Here is a 20,424-nt window from a genome sequence, read left to right as displayed (position 1 = left end):
CAGTAAGCATAGCAGAATGCTATGGTCAAAACGGTTGAACATGACCAAAACATATATCAGTATCAGGGGGCTGGATCGCCTCTATGTGTGGCACATAAGATTGACAGTACACCGGAAGATAACAAGAGACCCAAGAAAACAGTGCAGAGTTTTACAACAGGTCGAAAAGTCACACTAGAAAGAAATGACTATTGAGGGAGGTGTTATTGTTAGAGCAAAATATATTCCCTGAAAAGTGAAAAAAGCCACTCAAAACAATTGACGAATCAATTTATCAGTGACACTCTCACCAAGGCATTATTCTCACAACTCTTGCAGGAGAAAAAACCTTCAAGGCTCTTGGACTCAGATCTGTTCCAGCCCTACTCCGCTTGACCCATTACTGCTAGAATTCTCAATTATCAGAATGAACCTTGCTGCATATGAGCACAGTTAGGGTGGGGGTGACGCAGTGGGGAGAAGCACATGACAGCGCAACAGGAAGGGTGACGGAGAGCAACGCAGGGGGTAAAAGTACATGAGGGAAAACACTTGAAAACAAATGCATTCTTGTGGAATGCTCAACATAAAAGAAAAATGCAGTTCCTGAAAAGCAAACAATGGAAGTGGAGATGCCATCCAGGCATCCATGGGGACGATGCATGCGACAAGGTGTGGGGTATGTCTGGTGGCAGTGTACATGAAGGGCTCTGGGTGATGTGTGTGCCCACGGAGATGGAAATGTAATTTGTGGGTCATATGTGTGACAGGCAGGATTGTATGGTTAATGGTGTCCTCCTGTCTATATTACCTCTGCAGGTCAGCGCCCATCAGAAGAAGGGGTTGTGGCGTGCCATCGCCAAGAAGGTGCGGACCCTGGGGGTCTATAGCAGGCGGAGCACCCACTGCAGGGAAAGGACCTGATACGCTGGGCCCGGAAGACCGCGGAGGCCCAGCGGGGATGAACTCCCAACGAGGACGGGTTGCCAGTCGGAACCTGACCCCCCCTGATGGCCCCTTTATGTTCATGATAAGCCTTGCAACAAAAAAACGCATGTGCTGTCTAGTAGGTTGGACCTAAAAATGTTACTTGTCAGAAGGTGTGAAACGATTTTGAAACCTGACTGCAAATATAATCAAAACATCACAAATGGGGTACCCAGTGTTCAGGGATCTTACTCTACAGTGTCAAAAACAATTTCAACTGCAATTTGGGAGACGTCAGTCTCGGTGGGCTTAACATCGCAGTAAACTTGTCCTTTTTTGTGAGGATCACTGTAACTTATTAAAAATTTAGCAACAGCACAACTTAGGGGTTCGTCGGTGATCCTTTTTGATGCGACACGCAACGAAGGCTACTCTCTCTATTTACATGAAAGCACAATAATTATGGCAAGCAGCAGATAATCAATTAAAGCATAAGGTATCAAAACATACCCGACTCTTCACCTCAGCTGCTGATGCATGCACATCTGCAGTATTTTGAGCATCTTCAAAGAGAGAATCAACAAAAGAATTGCATCGCTTTCGCGCTGTACTATTCTGCATCCAATTCCCAAAACGTTGCTTGGAATTTCTGAAAAGGAATATCAAAATGAAAGGTTTCTATTAAATTTAGATGGGTAAAAATAGCAATTCTGCAATGTGTTTTAAATATTTGCAACATTTCCAAGAATGAAAGGTACGAACCAGAAATGAGCTTATGAATTAAAGACAGATTGGTGCAATCTACAATTTACTTTTCAGTAAAAAGAGCAATCCTCCATATACGCTTTACCTTAGAATCATTCCATACCACCAAAGGAGACATAACACAATAGGGTCTCCCTCATATACACCCCCCCACCCCATCACCTGCAGTAATCTTGGTGGGGGAAAGGGGGTGATCTAGTGAGTGAGGTGAGCATATTCGCTCATGGCACAGAGTTTCACATAGTTGATGGGCTACCAAACTAAGGTGTAATGGAAGTGCCACACTCAGTTTGCAAAGGCTCTCATCAAATGCACTTCTTGAGATTATTAGCTTTATCATTTCCGTTTAAGGACCAGCACAACAGACAGTCTGCTTCCTTCTGAACATGAAGAAGGAGAGATGTCATCACTGACAACCTACCTCTTAAAATAAAAACAACTCTATGCAACATGCTCACCACCCATGAACAAAGTTTTTCTCTAGGAATAATCCTAAATCGTAATTCAGGGCTTCAGGTTTTGTTTAGCACTTCAATGCTTTCAAGGAAGGTTTTTGCTCTATAAACACAGATACATACATAAATACATGGCTCATCCACATGGATCTTCTCTTCCCTAAGAATGCATTCCTTATGCCTCAAGGGAAAAGAAGTCAGAGCTTCTGCCTGTGACCCTAGCTGTCCTCACCAAGGGTCAAAAGAGCATCTTTGAGCAAAAGGTGTACACTAGATAGGCTGCAGCTTATATCCATACTAGGGGGAAGGTGACCCAAATCAAACTGTCCATTCAGATTTGAAGCTCATCCTAAACTTTAGAGGGTACTAATCTAAGAAAGTACATTTTGTTATGTGCGTCCCAGCTCCTTGGCAATGTGTCACAAAGGAGCTAACACTCTTTCGTGCAGTACTGCTAGACAACAACTCTTCCGCAACAAAAAGCACAAGATTTGAGATTGTACTGGCCCCAATTTAACAGCTGTTCTTGCAAGGCCTGAGACTGACCTGCTCACACTAACAAAGATGCCCTGCCTCCTTAAGAATTTTCAAGCACTCTTCGCGTAAAATGTAAACTGTATTTATATACCGCTTACTACCCCAGATGATGTGTTGAAGCACTGTGAGGCAAGTAGCATGCTACTCCGGAGCCCAAGATTCAAGTGTAATAGTTAACTGATTGATAATAACTTTTTTTCAATTGTGAATTAGTTGCATCAGGTTTGTGCTCTGGATTTCTTGTGAGTTCAACAGAGTTTAGAGTAGGGACAGAATGTTGGGAATGGATTCAAAAGTTAAGTGTTTTTTGTAAGTAATGGTAGTGTGTGCCTGTTATTTGAGTGAAATACCTCAAAAAGGAAGGGTAAGTTTGAGAAGGATGTTTGGGAGTTCATAGTACTCAGACAGGCTTGGGAGAGTCAGAGCGAGGAGGGATGTGAAAAAGGGTGAAGAGAAAATTTCAGTTTTGTTATTAAAAAATAAACACATATGGCAAAGAAAAGAGTAGGGCCCCAAAACAGGCTTTTCCCATTAATATTTGCACAAGAAACGTAGCCATTGCTACAGTCTAAACCGCTGAACGGATTTACTAAAAATTTGGAAGAAAGCTAAATCTCGGTCCATAGAGAGTGCTTTTTGTGATGTGGTGTAAATCCGTTCACTAATTTTTAAGCAATTAATGCCGAAAACCTATGTATAATTATGGACGTGGATCCTCGGTGGATCCTGACAGCCTTCAAGTTATGATCTGACTGGCTGCCACCACCTCAACCAGGAATTGATAGCAGCCATCATAGGACTCATGACTCAGTCCTGAGTCCTAAAAATAAAAATAAAAGGACTTAAAAAAAGTCTGACCCCCCCAAGGGCCTAGGGCGGGAAGCACTTTTTTTCTTGTTACTGTATATTTGCAGAGGATCAACAAGTCTGCTGCAAGATGTTAAAAAAAAAAACACAAAAAAAACACAATAGCCCAATGACCATGCTCAGTGTGAGGTTGGCTGCCTGTGGGGTGTCTGCTGCATGGCCTGGATGTGTGTGTGTGTGTGTGTGGGGGGGGGGTGATTGGGGAGGGGAATTTGCTTTAAAAGTGGTAATAAAATACTTTACATTAAAAAACACCTTTGAAATTCACTGAAAAAACAAAGGTTAAAGTAACGCTATAGTTAGGTGAATATTTCAGTGACAACATTAATGTTTGAACTAAAAAAAAAAAAAAAAAAAACACAGAAATTCACCCGTTACAGCACTCCCAATATGCTTATGATCTCACATATTACATTACTCATGACATTATCTAAAGATGGATTACAAGATTGCCAAAATGCACTCTCCGCACACACTCCCAGCGTTCAGAGCCCAAGTTCAGAGTGGTTGAAGACTTCTGCCATCTTGAAAATGCCCAAAGTGGTCAGTGTTAGCCCCGGTAACCTTTACCCCATTGTTAAGGGTATCCCCATGGGTCATTTCTATCCACTAGCGACTAGCTCATGCCAGGCATAAATGTGGCATCTCCAGGCACCCACTCAGGACACTCCTAGAACTGAGGAAGATCAGAAGAGAAATGGACTTGCTGTCTGACAAGAGCCCTGAACAGGCCGTGCTCTCTCTTTTGCACCCAGGACAAAGAAGTTAATGCCAAAGGTCTTAAAGCTGACCTCCGGTTAAAGCTCATGACACAACAAGCTTCAAACTCTTTTCCTGCAACTGCCCAGCTGATCAGTGACAACTGAACTTGGGTTGGATTCTCCTTTTTGCCTCTGCCTGCCACCCTGTGAGTCTATAAGTGCCTCCCCTAAGGTCCTGGTGTGATATATAAACGTACACCTGTGGTGGACTATTTCGCAGTCCATTCAGCATCAACATATGCCTAGGTCCCGTTCTATCGTGACCACTGGCTATCACTGGCACTTTGTGTTTCTTGGCGCCATTTCTATTTTAAACTTTTTCAGAAATCATATTTCCAGTTCCCCTTATAGGATATTTGTCATCTTGGTGTAATTTTGCTTATTAAATTTTACTCTGTTTTTCCAATTTATTTTCGGATTTTACTTTTTTGCATTTCAATTTAATCACTTTTTTGGTACTGCATAACTACTTTAAGACATTGCCTCTAATATAAGACTGTGGTTCACCCTGGCAATGAGTGTTTATTACTGGAGATGAGTACTTACCCCCTCTCCCCCCCAAATTACTGGAGATGAGTACTTAACCCCCCCTCCAAACTGATAACCCAGTTTCTTACAAACTCCCACCAATGATCTAATGATCTCTCAAAAGAAGCACCTGACTGCCACATCAGCCACCTCATTGTACACACCTGACAGGTGTTGATTCATAAGCTGCAATTTGTGCTGAACAGACCATGTCAGTAGGTCTTTTACGGACAAAAGTAACAATCCTGTCCCTTCTTATGTGCACACATAAAAGTTACTGGTCACATTGCTGAGCTACAATAGTGCTATCCTTCCATTCTTCACAATAAGGGACACATACACATACAGAGACAGCCCGACAGCTGTTTGATGTAGTTACTAGAGGGGATCAGAGACTACAAATAAAACAATTACAGAGATGGGCACTGTCTTAACGGAAACCCTCTCAATGTATTCTTGAGATCAATCTAGGACTGGAGCACTTGGGGACAATTTTTATCCCGTCGCCCCAGTAACCCAAAATCTTGGGCCAATGAAACTGAACACCATCTTTCAACACTGCATGTACAGGTGAGCATGCATCATCAGAAAGATGCAGGACATGAACCCAAGTTAATGTCCCTCCATTTAAGGAAACATGATCATTCTGCTGGCATCAAGTAGAGTTCCCAGGACATTAACCTTGGGGGGGAGCCAGGAACAGCTTTTCCAGGCTAATAGGGAGTGGAGTGATGAGAGAGTCTGTAGTGCCAGGATATCTTCACCCTCTGGAGGGGCTTTCAGAATTTAGTCATCCAGGTACACAACATGTAAAGGCCTAGATACAGATGTGCTGCCACCAGTGCACCACACTTCATAAGCTCCCCTTTAAGAGGGAAGACCTTCGAAATAATAAGGGCCTCAACCACTATAAAATAAAATAACAAAGTTTTCCTGAGGATTCCTTAGACCACTAATTTCCCTACCAGCTTAGGACGGGAAAGGCAAAAGGATACTTAGCCACTTGACAACCCAGTCTGGACCACAATAGCTGGTGGATACAAACAGACATAACCTCTCCCACAAATTCACATGAAATTGATTCCAAAGGTTCCTCAAGTGCCACTGTGCCAGCTTTATGTGAAGGCCTGCATGAGGAATGAACAAGATCCATTATGCTAGACACCGATGTCAGAGGAGGTACTAAGCAACTAAATAGAACTTATGGCAAATTGCCAAATCATTGTAACTTACTGCCCTGAATTTACTGTAGCAGAGGAATGCCTTGAAGGATCGTAGTGTCTACAACTACTATTGAGGAATTTCATCTTATGAGCCAGAATTTGAGAGGACTTTGCTAGACTCAGTGACAAGCTTGCATTCTGAAAAAGATCCATTACAACTTATAAATGTAGAGTGGTTTGGCCTTGAGAAGATCTGGTCAGGAAATCACCTAAAGACCAAGAGGTTCGACTGTCGCAAAAATCTAATTTGAGGCTTTGCAAATGCAAGATGGCTTTTTTAAATGTACAAAACACATATTGAGATTCGGTAACGTGTTATCAAATCACAATTTGGGTTTTAGACTAAATAAAGAATTGGTATTTAGAAAGGGCATGTAAAGAATCTCCGTTCCAAATACAGATTCTTTAACTTATTTATTAATGTTTTGCAACAGAATTGTGGTGGTAAGCATTCGCAAACGAGAAGGGGTGTCCAAGAGATGCCTTCCCCTTTGTGAATGTCAACAAAAACATTTTTTACGAGCAAGCATGCTTCTAAAAAAAATGTTTAGTGAAGCATTCATTTTCTTTTATAAATGCATCCCGTTTTCCTATTGGGAAAACATTCTGCATTAAAAAGAAATGCTTTATTTAAAAGCAATCAGAGACATTGTGGTCTGCTGACTCAAACAGGCCACCATGCCTGTGACTCTAACCAATTGTTTTGGGTCACAATTTGCCTCCTACCTCATGCATATTAATGAAGTAGGTCAAATTGCGGACTACTACGACTCCCTATTTTGTGAACCAACTGCACCCACTTCTACAATATGCATTTTAGTAGATTCCTATTAAGAAACTGCAAATCGTTATTTGATGCAATCCTAATAGGAATATTTATACATCAGGCCAATTGTCACCACTAGTGCCATTATGTTTGTGAAATAAGAAAACAAGAGGCTAAAAGATAGGATGGCAAACTTTGAAATGCAGAAATGGTTTGAGGCACCTTTGAATCAGAAAGGGAAAGAGTGACAAGACGTTTCATTATTGATCCTAAGGTGCCCGAAGGATCTAATGAATGGCTACCATCTAGAGCTGCTGTTTCCTCATGAATTTGTTTAGAACATTAGAATGGTTTAGAGATCTTTGCCTATTTCGAGGAACAGAAATATCTGGCGTAGTGTGCCTCTTCTGTGAATGGAAAACTCCCCGTTCTCCTTTTAAAATCGCCACCATCAATAGGTTTATTCAGGCAGGGAAGGGCAAGGAGCTCTTTAGAATATAATTTAATACCCAGGAAAATGATCTGATAGACACAACATTCAAAGGTGAACTTTCGTTTTCACAATAAATACCTGACCTTTTGCCAATAAGGGTGTTGGGCTACTTGTGGACAAAATACTTTGTGCAGTTTAAGTATGGTTGGCGCATAAGAAGAGGAGAGGTTCTGCTACTATGGGCAGCTGCATCCTGCATCTTCATCCCTGGGTCGAGGTAGAAAAGACTGCTGATAGTATGGCTGAATACATCGGGCTCAATTTTATTACTGACATTAGCTGGCAAAACTGAGGTACTGCCAGTGAAATCTTCTGGTTGGTGAAGACAAAGGGCCTAAGCTGTACTCTTTCGCTTTTTAAAATGGTACAAGGAGTTGTCTGCATTCCTACTGAAAAGGAATTGCCCATAGCCTTGTCAAGTCATCACCCCAAACAAAAACAGCCAAGGACATCCAGGCATGAATTCACTGGACCACTCCAGACCTTAATGACATTGCTACTGCATTCACAGTATCCAGTCAAGCAAGCATAATTTGCGATTTACCCTCCTTACTGATAGCAAACAGCTGAGAGATAGGCCCTTGAAGGTGTTGTGGCAAGGACGGAGTGGACATTTCCAAATTGTCAGGGAAATAATGCACTAACATGCATAAAGTGTTAAAAGCGTTGAGGGCCAAACTGCCTGAGGAGAAAACTTTACGCCCCAAGGAATCTAGAAGTTTATAATCTTGATAGGACAGTGCCGATGGCATTATGGTGGGCTTACATTTAGTTAAGGATGCTAAATTTATTGAAGACTATTGTGTATTCGGTATAATGACAGGAGAGCAAGACTAGGTGGCCTCGTAACTTGTCAGCTTGCTGCAGGTGCAGCGTGTGGCTTGTTCATTTAGGCTAAAATGCTATATATCATTGCCATGTTGAAAAATAGAACTTTTTCTAAATTAGCAGAGTTGCTACAATCTCTACGAAGATATTAGATCTGGTCTTAGAAAATTGTTGATTTTTTATTTTTTTTTCCAGACAAGGAAACCTCATTCTGGGGAAACTTACCCACAGCGCTGGTTTTATACAGACCTAATGCCTGTTCCATGTCAGAAACACTGAACTCCAATGCAAAAACCTAATTTGTATCCCGATGCAAAAACCTCTTGAGATATCATGAACGCCTCAGGTGTCATGACCTTCTTTATAGCTGGCATCTCTTAATCTCCAAGGTAGTTTGCATATTTTTCTTTTGTGGTTTGTATAATTTGATCAGTCAATGAAGCAGCAAAAAGGAATGTTCTAGCATTGATCTGGACACCAATGTCACTGATGGTGAACTGAACATCATAGGCAGCAAAACAGCATCACTTATCAAAGCTGATGCCTTAGGCTTTTTATACAAGGGCAAGAAATGTGGCAAGACAGTAAAAAGGCAAAGAAGGAAGAAATAGACGCCACATTTGACGGACAAACAGGCTCAAGGCCAAAGCTACTAGAAAGTATCTATAAGGTTTGGAAGACACATTAGGCACATTAATGGCTTCTGAGGAAGTAACAGAGATATCAGCTGTAAAGATAAACACATCCTCACCAGATTTGCTTTGCAGTAGCTCAAGTAAACAGAAGCCAATTTCTCAGCATTGTCTCAGAAGAAGTCTGCGATGTCCATTTTAGCTTTGCTGCCAGACTTACTGCGACAAGATGCTTCTTCTAGCAATGATGCTGTTTTCAGTGATCTAGAAGCAGCTCTTCATACTTAATAGGCAAATGAGAATTATATTTTAAGTGCAACTCCTTATGCACGACGATAAATAGCTGGGTGCACAACGGTACAGAGGTGACAGGGTCATGGTCTGTCCCATGACACCAAAGTTACAAAGAATTACAATTTGTGCTAGACATCTAGTGCTTGCAACTTGGACAGGACTTAAAATCTGAGGGCATTGAGAGCAAAAACGTTGATACAAATCACAGAGCAGTAAAAGAATAAACATTCACCCATGCATGGCAGCTACTAACAGTCAGTTTTGACATTTTTCAACTGGCACATCATTGGCCTGCGGCTGGCAGATCAACACTGCCAACTGTCATCAGTGATGAATAGTTAGTAAAAAATGTTACGGCTATATTATGAGGTTGGTTTTGGTTCAAGATTAGGAGTCCGTCGGTTTCATTTAGAATGGCTTCCAGAGCCAAAACAGTGTGTGCAACAGGTGCATATTCTGTTGCATCAGTGGGCACTGTCCCTCCAAAGGCTCGTTAGTAACTTAGGTTAATGCCTGGAGACCAATGACCATGAATGCGAAAAAATCCCCTCTCTAAATATTATTATTGCAACTTCATTTTACAATTCCAGTGCGAGTTGAAATGGTTCAAGAGAATTTAAATGAAAGTAATCTGTAGGACAATTTCCAGGATACGTGAATTAATTTAGGTTAAACACAGTTTGTCTTCACAGCAATATGCATTCCAGAAACCAAAGGTAATCTTAAAATATCTCAAAAGGTACAAAACAAAACATTCTTAACCAGGGAATGTGAAGCACAAGAATGAAGAGCAAGGTTTCCAGGGGCAAATCCAAACAAAACAATACTATGCTCAAACGACATCTGATGTAGGCTTCAGGCAAACCTTTAATCAGTGTCGCTGATTTTGGGCACACACAGAGAAGACAGAGTTAGGTTGAGAAGGACATATAGTTAGTCTAGGGTGATGACTCTCTTCATCCTGCTTCTGTACATTCATCATAGGGTATCCACAATAACAGTGGATAGCACGTTCAGAACAACGCAGAAATTGTGGGGCAGATTGACAATTGTACGTGAGAAGCAACCGGGAACTGTTTGACCCCGTTTTGCGTCTTATATAACGTAATTATGTCCTGACATCACAGGGCAGCCTGCTTACATGCATGACACTATCCTTCCATTGTAAGTGGTCTGCTGGGAGAGAGAGTTGAAGGTATTTGCAGTTGGTCAGGATGTCTAGCACAGAAAGCCCTAAGCAACCATGGCTCATGAACACTTTCAGATGAAACTCATATTTTTCCTCTGGACCATAGCCCTTCCAATCTATAAAGAAACTCTTATTCTTCTCTTACACATATTTAGGGGTGTAGAATTTAATAAAATATTTACTTGTTCATGGGATAGGATGCTTCTGAAATCTACGTTTCCTTAAAAAAAATATACGTGTCCCTTTGGTGCCATGTAGTGTGGTGACAAATTATGGCAGTAATCTCATTATGTAAGAGCTCTGATAATAGCCTCTCTGATCATGCATGGGCTAATACTATAGTATTTACTAAGAATACTTGCAATTTCAATCCCTACTATAGCAATTTCCTTATTTTGCCACCTTTCCGCAGATCTACATATTGGGGGTGGTGGAAGCAGCAAGCAATAGTTTTCCAGGGCTGGAATGCCTTTGAGTCTGCAAACCTACTAACTTGCATGTTTTGAGGATGCTCACCATATCTTCACTATCCTTTTACCATACTGAGAAAGGTTGGAAATTCACTCCTGACAATGGCAGAAGCAAAAGCTCTTTCAGGATTGGGAAAAAAGTGGTTGGAGGGAAAGTGAACTTGTAAACGCTCAACAGATCTTCACATGAGCAAATCTACACATGCATATTTGCTCGTGATAAAATACAGTTCACAAATATTTTCTAGGAGTACGATTTCCTGGTCTACTTCTGTAAATTCTTGTGAATTCATGAAAGCCACTATTTCAAAGACATACAATGGGTGCAGTTGTTTGACCTTCTTTAAGCACTGGGTCCCTAATTAGGTCTGGCATTAACCAAGACATGTTTTTATTAAAATTCTATTTTTCTCTATCTATTGGCTGGCTTTACTGTGAGTGGAGTCCTTCAGGATATTAAATTTTGACTATCATCTGCACAGCTCGTAAAACTGGACCTGAAGAACTGATCAACAGAGCCTGCCAATGGACATACAGGTTAAAAAGTGTTGGGATCAAGCATGAACCCTAGGGGACACCCAGATGTAACAGTTTAAATCTTAAACAGTATGGGGCCAAATATACTGCCTAAACCTACTGTTGCAAGTATGAAGTAATACAGTCCAGCTTTAGTCCACCAACACCCATTTCAGTTAGACCGAGTAATAAAATATCATGTGAAACCGTATCAAATGTGGCTGAAAGGTCTATAAGAACCAGAGCTGATGATAAGCCCCAGTTTCCTAGAACTTATACCTCTTTAAAAATAGAAATCTTTGTCATTTCAGTGCTAAGATTGCCATAGCTATATGGCCTGAGCTATGCCCAAAATCTTGTGTTCCTCCAAGTAAGACAATAACTGTTAATCAGGTTTTCCAGAACTTTCACTGGAGAGGGCAGCAAAGAAATTAGGTTGTAATTGCTCAGTCAACTGTGGGCTTTTTTAAGAGTGGGGTAACCAGAGCATGTTCCCAAACAGACAGAACGTCTGCAGTCAGATTTATAACAGATGTGTAACAGATGAAAGAGAATAGAAGCAGCTACCTTCCAGATCCTCAAAGGGATAGGACCATATGGTGAACCTGATTTAATGGATATTAGCAGTTCATCCAGCACTTTTTGGTTAAAAAGACTGAAATTACAAAGTCAGACAGCACAAAATTGTACAAGGACTTAGCTAGTCCTGCTCAGTCAAGATTGTGTTTTTTTTGCGGAAGGCATCACACAATTATTTTAACCTTTCTTCTGAAAATAGTAAGGCAGACTATTGCACAGTTCTTTCAAAACTCATTGGACTGAACAGTAAAATGTCTTATCTAGACTGTCCTGAATGTACTCTTGTAGTGCCTTCAACTCATTGGCTGATATTGAATACCATTAGGTATAGGTTTGTTGGCAATCAGATCAATAAGTCTTAGTTTTTTTTTTTAGCACAAAGGAGGTCAAGGAATTTGGCAGAGCAACTAGCAATACTATAAAGCACTTACCTAGTTATCTCCTTAGTACTGGAACAAGATATCTCTGTTTTAGGAGATGTTTGAAAAGTTAGGGTGACAGCTGGCCATTTAATAATAGGACTGTGATGTAATAGCCATGAAATATCCAGAATAAGGAGAATATGTGGGTACTAATAATGGCAAAACAAATGTGTTCCCTGTGTTCTTGAATCTACATCAACAGTGCAATACTTTAATGGGTAATGGCACCAGACGTTAGTTAATTCTGAACCATTTGCAGACATCCTACTAATGGGTTGTTCGTTTACTACCGCGGGCATAAAATCTTGTTGAGCAAAGCTTTGGTCCATATCATATCATTTCTAGCAGCTCCAGAATCAATAAGTGCATTAGTGCTAATAGAACCTGAATTACTATCAAACTGAACAGGTGTCATTAAATGTGAAACAGATGGTGGTTCATAACATGAAGATACCAAATTAGAAGACATGACCCTTGAAAATGGTTCTCTTACTTCTCTTCCCTGGCATTTTCCACCATAAACAATTTTGACAAAATAACATAACATGTGTATATGTAAAGCGCACATTCACCCGTAGGCCTCTTGGCGCTGAATAACAGATGTTTACTGTAAACCAAGTCAACGGTACTCATTTTATCGACCTCAGAACTTGGATGAAAGGCTGAGTGGACCAGCCGGGATTTGAACCTGTGACCATGAGGTCAAACACAAGACCCTACAGTGGACGCATTAGTCCACTAAGTCACCAGACCCGGCTCCTAAAATCACCTTTTAAACCAGAATCCAAGCACAATCCTTTCACATGGCGAAGGTTATGTTCGCACTGACATAAAAGTTCTTAAATACTACCCATCTATATGGGTTCAGGAGGAAGAAAATGAAGTAATACCTGTTTCTGCAGGTTTTTTTGATCGCTACCTTTTTATGCCCATAACTATGTTCATTCAGCGTTCTAAAAGAAGAGTGACTTCAAGGAGGTCAGAAACAGTAGCAGGTGTAGGGATTACTTGAGCAATGGCATCTTCAAAACGCCCACACTCTAATACAAGTAACTGGGTTTCTTCTGACCAATTGACATAGTAATTAACTGTTTAAAGTGTGTGATAGAAGAAACCCAGTCAGCCCACCTTGTTTTCATGTAATCATTCTATAACCTTAGACTGTATACCAAGTGTGGCTTTGAACTGTTAAGAATCAGATATTACCACACAGAATTGGGTCATTATGACATAAGTGCGAATTAGCTAAAGCTTCTCTCCCTAAATGAGCTATCGGAAATATGACCTTGAATTGACTGTCCCAATACAAGGTGGGTTTTATAGTATATTTAAGTAAATACAGAGTCCGAAAGGATACACATTTCTCTGAATTTCCATGAAATCTTTAAGTAACAGAGTTTTACAAGTGGAATGCATAACAGGGACAGCAGCAGGATGGGGAATTGTTGGATCCTGCACTATTACTACTGTTCAATTATAAGGCACAAGGGGGTTATCTAATCGTTGTTGAATGGCATTTAGTACAAACAATTTAATATATGCATTATCTTATCTAGCAGCTGATAGCTCAGCTTGTAGTCCTGGCAGTGTTTGAATTAACAGCAATATAGCAGTGTTCATCAGCCCAGAAATGCAAGAGGAAGATCCAATTTGTAAGTGAGCCTTTAGTTAATATCTTTAAGGTCAGATGCACTTATAAAGTGATAACAATGCCCATGATCACCTTTTCCAAACACAAAATGCTTAAAGGTTAGCTTTGTATCTTTGAAAATGTGACAAGTGGAAGGGTTGGGAAATAATAAAGGGCATTAGTCCACGGAGGAAAAGGAGAAGGAATCATCCTGGAGAAGAGCTAAGGAAAGGTTTATAGTCATTTCCAGCATACACTACCTTTCACAACCAGTTAGCTACAAACACCCCATGGAATGTAGCATAACCAGATTCGGAATGACGGAGGAGTAGGAAAAAAACAAACAACAGAAGATACAAAAGTGACAAAATCCTCTGTTTAAAAAATTGTTATCCAACTTTGTTGATCATCCCCAATTTGTCAGTCAAAATGGTTCAAGAAAATTGAACGTAAAGAATTGTCTGTAGGACAATATCTAGGATCAAGGGATCAAATTAGAATAAACACAATTCGTCTTCATAGAAATACAGATTTCAAAACCCAAAGCTTACATGAAAACGTCTAAAAGGTACAGACAGGAGGTCTCTGCACAACGTAGAAAAGCTTAGAAATTGTAACTATAACCAGATATGGGGCTATTTGATCCTGTTCTTTAGAAAGTAAACATGTCCCAGGAGCAGACTTGCCTGCTTAGGCGCATTAAGTGAATCAGACTACAGAGGGAACTATGCCAACAGGAGCATTGGTGATAAAAAGGATAACTGAACAGGAGCAGGAATGGGTGCAAGCAAATCAGAAATAGAGGAATCCAAAGTGGGGGTATGGTCATAGTTTGGGGGATGGGTTGATCACCTGTAGTCAGTGGCAGCATTAGGTGTATGGCTTCTCAAATCAAGAGGGTGATCCGATAGAGAGGACTGATAACCATGGGCATCTAGCTTGGCAAGGAGGTGGCATGGGAAGAGAAAGAGGAGCACAGGAGGGATTTTTGTAAAAGGCAGTCAATCACTAGGGTGGACTCGGTCAGGAAATAACAGATGTTGGGTGCTGAGGAGTATCCTCGTTGAATAGGGTCAGCCTTAACACCTGGGATGCTAGGAGCATGTCGTTGGTCGCAAGGGATTAACTGCACACTCAGACTTCTGGCCAGCCAAGTGGGAGGGGGATGAGAAAAGCAACCCATGTTTTGGACGCAACACCATAAACTAGCCTATTTAGTACCTGTTTACTCTCAGTGAATAAAGTAGAATACAGCAAATATAACACTGTGAGGGCATAATCCTGCTTTCACTGGAAAGCATAGGTCATGGGAGGTATCCCCGGCAGTCGCCCAATATAAAGTAACATTATCTAGAAGTAATTTGACAAAGTTGAGCAGATGTGATAATAAAGTTCAGTTCCAGCTAAAAATTATGTTAACTCTTATCACGTCTTCTCAACACACTGAATGGTCGTGTATGCTTTACCTCGATAGGGAGTGCAATGAAATGTATTATAAGAGTGGTTGCACTCACTGATACAGGGGATCCATGGAAGCAATCACAATGCAATGTATCAACAGCTGCACTTACAGTGTATGTTGGAGTTCTTGACAATACTTTACTGAAATTACCAGGTAGACATAAGGTCAAACTGCAGTCACTTCTGACAAAACTGGATTGTAACATTCATGATTTGCCTTTATTTATTGTTTGAATGGATAACCCAAAGAAGCACCTGCCAATTTATCTACCCCCATCCAGGTTCCAAGTGGCAAAACACTATAAATGGCTACAAATTCTCAAATGGAGACATCTAAACTGAGAACCCCCTTGCCGCCCATATGAAAAGTACATAGAGATTGAAAGAATGGAAAATAAAAAATTACAGTAAACACATGTACCTGTCATCTCGTTTGACAGTTTCCATTTTTTCAACTTCCCTCATCTTGCTCAGTCTCGCTCTAGGGTAAAAAAAAAAAAACACTTAAGTGACAGAATAACAGTAGAAAACTTTAAAGAAGACATTTAAAGCTATCTGATAGGCAGCGCTGAAAATAAATAATTGGTTATTAGCAACAATACAAACAGTATGTACAGATTTGAACACATTTAGAAAGCTTTTTGATTTTAATGTGTTATCAAACTAATGTTGCATTACAGTACACTTCTCTACTTGAGCTGCATTTGAACATATACAGCCATACAATGTGATTGATAAAAAAAACTTGCAATCGCTAGCAGAGATGAAGATGGAAATACTGTCGTGAGAAGGCAGCTGCAGAAAGTATACAGTTTCTTTCACAGAAAGAGTTAAAAAATATTTACCAAAGACTACTTTTGTGGTAGAGTAACAGGAAATGTTCTACGGCAGTGGTTCCCAACCTGTGGTCCAGGGACCCCTGGAGGTCTGAAAAGCCTACTCAGTGGGTCAGCGACTGTTTAGAAATGTAAAGAGTATTAGCAATTAAGTCAGTGTTCTCATTTTGATTAGTGGAAGCAGCGCAAGTGCATTAACAGAATGTAGTATGGAGAACTAGTGGCCTCAACTGAATTAAAGGTCCAACCTTCTCATAAAAATTTCGATTTTTTTTAAAATATTTGTTTGTGAATTAAATAAATGATTACATAGTGTGTATTTGTTTGACAAATACTTGTTCCTGTATTTTTTGTGTATTGTTTTGCGGTTCAAATCATCAAAAATACTTAGGCTAAGGTCTCTCGCTTTAAGTAATTTCTCAAGGGGGGGGGTCACCACATTCCAATAGTGGGTCCTTGGGTTCCAATAGTGATTATGTGGGGGGTCCACAGGAATCAAAGGGTTGAGAAGCACTGTTCTAAGGTCACTAAACAACATTAATACAGTAAACTTATTGGTAGACTGCTGTTCTCCTAAATTGTTTGAGGAAAATTCAAAACTACTTAGCCTGCCATTTACAGATCTTGTTAGTTCATCTTCTGCATTTGTAAATGGGGGGTGCAACTAGCACTTTGTAGACCTGCGGTGGACCCTATGACCTGTTTATCAAGCACTGAATAAATAGCCCTTTCCATCCAAAATCTTGCACCAGCATGCTATGTCAAATATACAATTATTACTGGATTTCCATTGTATTTTTAAAGGGCTTCAATTAAGTTTTAGCCTTCTTTTTATGCTGAGGCGGCCTTGATGAAAGTAACTTATGAACGTTTGGAGTTTCTTATCAAAGGGGTTGAGCTTTGTATATAAATATATATATATATATATATATGTATGTATATGCTAAATCTATAGCGGGGACCTAGCAAAAAAGCAGCAGGGTGCACTACATGGTCGAAGACAACCATAAATACGAGTAATATGAGAGGAATTTAGTCATGGAACGTTAATGCATTGTGATATAGTGTTATTTAAAGAGGTGAGTCTTCATCTCTTTCTTGAATTGGAGGAGCATTTGGGCAGTCCTGATCAATATGGCGATGTTGTTCCAGATCCTGGGTGCATGAATGGAAAAGGCCTGTTCGCTTGCTTTTTCTACACCTCTTAGTCTGCAGTCTGTTAATGTCCTGGCTGCGGGTGTGCTGAGAACCACCAGATATGCTGATTGTTAAGGCACTGTAAATGTGAATATCTTTTTAGATACATGTGCAGCATTTGATGCCGTTAAATTGTATTTTTTACTTATCCTGTAACCATCTGTTGCTATTAGTGTTGTAGATTCACATGCAGTGCATACTCCTATCATATAGTGTTGCATGCGGATGTTTAGAAACTTTTTATTCTAAGAAGTCTACAGTCTTGAGATATCTTGTGACTCCTCCGTTAGCCCACAATGCACCAAAAACAAAGACTCCATCTCAGTTTGGTGTTTTTCTGCCACTGTGGTCAGGCAGCCACATCGAGCTCTGGGACCATCAACAAGTACTTTTCTCTGGTCAGCTACATAAAACGGACATCTACATACACCACCTGTAGAATCAGCTACTTCAACTTTGGTGCCCACGCATCTTTGGTGTCGCACAGCACCGTAAGGTTTCCTGATCAAGACTCAGGATGACTGATGTGAGAGAGAAGTATGGAGAAAACCCTTTTCATTTTGCACAAGATGTTAACATGCAATACCTCTGGTACGGTCACCACTAGGTCTGTAACCTCTGCCTCTCCCCAGAGCACAATTAGTTAACCTGCTCTGCTTGCAAACAGTTTAAAAATAAGAAGAAGATGCTAAGGTATCGGTGAGAGTGCCACTGGGCTCATCACATAGCACTGAGATTCCACCAATATACCAGGCCCCAAGAACATATACCAAGCCCTAAGAACATCAAATGAACCTATAAGGTTCATTTGTACCAAGAGGTACAAACCTTGAATATTTGACATCAGAAGCCTCAACATCAAGATCAAGGAAGAGGCTTTAACCGTGAAGCTAGTCCAAGGGTCCAAGACAAAGACCATGCCTAGTGTCTATGTTCATCGACCTATTATTGTTGACCCCCTGAGAACGACCTCAGGAAGTGCCATAGAGAAGACAGAGCAACGCTTCTGAGGGAGTATGACACTAGGTCCTGAGACTAGCTGCAAAAGATACCAACTTTCAGGTTCGGCTCACAGGTCCGAGACCTCTCAACCCGAGACACCCCTGCAACTCCCAAGATACCTTTAGCCATGGGTTCCAAGTGTGAGCACCAGTTAACACCATCTCAGCCCAGAGTCTCTTGTAAGCCACCTTTCACGTCAAAATTGGCTCCAATGCAGACTCAGAAACCCACATCAACGCAGGCTCCAAAAATATTCCAGTGCCATTGAACTTTCAGAGGTGTCTGATCTCAGGCAGGATAAAATTCACATACAGCCTTTCACAGGGAAAAATTCTCACTCTACAACCCCCACGAGGGTAAGCACAGCCATCCCACTCAGCACCAGGAAAAAGAAGAAAGTTCACTTTTGAGGAGCTGATCTTGGATGAATTACAATTCTATCCACAAGTCACAGAGGTATTGCAATTAATGGAGTGTACCACACTGTATCTCTGTATATTGGTGACATCTTGTATTTAGGGGATATTCATAGAGATCTACAGTCAACAGTGCAAATTCTGTGTTATTTTGGCAAGATCTCTGTTTTTTCTAGGTAAAAGCAATGAATAGTTCTTATTCCCCATTTCAGTAGCCACCATTTCCAAAGACTGAGCCTCTGGTTGCTAAAATTCTGAAGTGGGAGCGGGTCATGTTCAGGTGCCTTGGTGCCAAAGGAACATAACATTATGGCCCTTGTTACGACATTGGTGGTAAATCCCGCTTACCGCCGCGGTGACGGCCGCCAACATACCGTTGTGGAGGCGAACATCCGTTCGCCATATTATGACACACACACAAAACCGACAGAATACTGCCCCAAACACATATCAGACCAAAGGTTAGTGTAAAAGTGTTGGTACGAACACCCATACCATTACACTAACAAAACAACGCCCACCACATTATGACCCACGAACCACCACTGCGGACAGTCAACGGCGGTAAACACTGGCGGTACACACCAGCGCGGTCAGAATGGCCATCCAAATACAAAACATCACAACATTGTCCAAATCTAAAATCCCACACTTGACACTGATACACACCCACAGCACTATAACATACACACCCACATTACACACAACACTTTACGAACATGAAAAATAGCCAAGAGATAGCCACGCAAATCACAGTAACAACTACACACACCCATCCATTCGTCACGCACACCACTCCCCACCACATTATTCAACACCCACTGCACAACACACACCACACAATACCCATGTTCCCACAAAGGCACCCCCCTTCACATATGAGGAGATGCGGATCATGGTTGAGGAAATAGTCAGGGTAGAGCCACAACTGTCTGGAGCACAGGTACAGCAAATCTCCATTGCCAGGAAGATGGAGCTATGGCGGAAAATCGTGGACGGAATTAACGCCGTGGGACAGCATCCAAGAACAAGGGACAACATCAGAAAGAGGTGGAATGACCTACGGGGGAAGATACGTTCCATGGCAGCAAGGCACCAGCTTGCCATCCACAGGACTGGCGGTGGACCCCCACCTCTTCCTCCACAGCTGACAGCACGGGAGGAGCAAGGAGGACTGGACACTGGCGAGTCAATATTTACTACCTATCACCCCCTTAAATACCTGCATGCCATCTCACCCCCTCACCCCGACTCACATCACTCCACTCCATCCCACACAGTGCACCTACACATTTGACTAACCCCAATGCCAAGCCCTGCATGCCAATGCATGTACACCCACCACCAATGCATGCACAGCATGGAGAACAATCCCACAGTACATCACAATACACAAACAAATGTAGCAGGGCAACAGCAACGATATAGGGGGAGCTAGGGATGTACAATATGTCACAGACATGAAGCATAATACATCACTTACATCCCCACAGGAACCCCAGCCAATCCCAGAGGCGAGGTGCCTTGACTATCCAGTCCCCCAACAGAAGATGCCCTCAGTGATGACAGTAACTCTGGACTTCTGGATCTGGATGAACTACCTGGCCCATCAGGGACCACTGGTCAGTCGGCCACCCCAGCCCACTCCCAG

At 41.4% G+C, this 20,424-nt stretch overlaps 1 protein-coding gene across 1 annotated transcript in view; it reads right to left on the bottom strand.

Moving 5' to 3' along the window:
• Positions 1-20,424, bottom strand: part of UBXN2A (UBX domain protein 2A) — a 99,051-nt gene that overhangs the window by 66,135 nt on the left and 12,492 nt on the right. The window contains exons 2-3 of the mRNA XM_069236019.1: positions 15,744-15,803; positions 1,417-1,555 (exon numbers count right to left, since the gene is read on the bottom strand). Coding sequence (XP_069092120.1) covers positions 1,417-1,555; positions 15,744-15,787 — 183 coding nt within the window. The 5' untranslated portion in view covers positions 15,788-15,803. The remainder of the gene's footprint in view (positions 1-1,416; positions 1,556-15,743; positions 15,804-20,424) is intronic.

Source organism: Pleurodeles waltl, chromosome 5 (assembly GCF_031143425.1).
Source record: "Pleurodeles waltl isolate 20211129_DDA chromosome 5, aPleWal1.hap1.20221129, whole genome shotgun sequence".
Classification (NCBI taxonomy): Eukaryota; Metazoa; Chordata; class Amphibia; order Caudata; family Salamandridae; genus Pleurodeles; species Pleurodeles waltl.
This window is presented reverse-complemented; position numbering and strand designations above follow the sequence as displayed.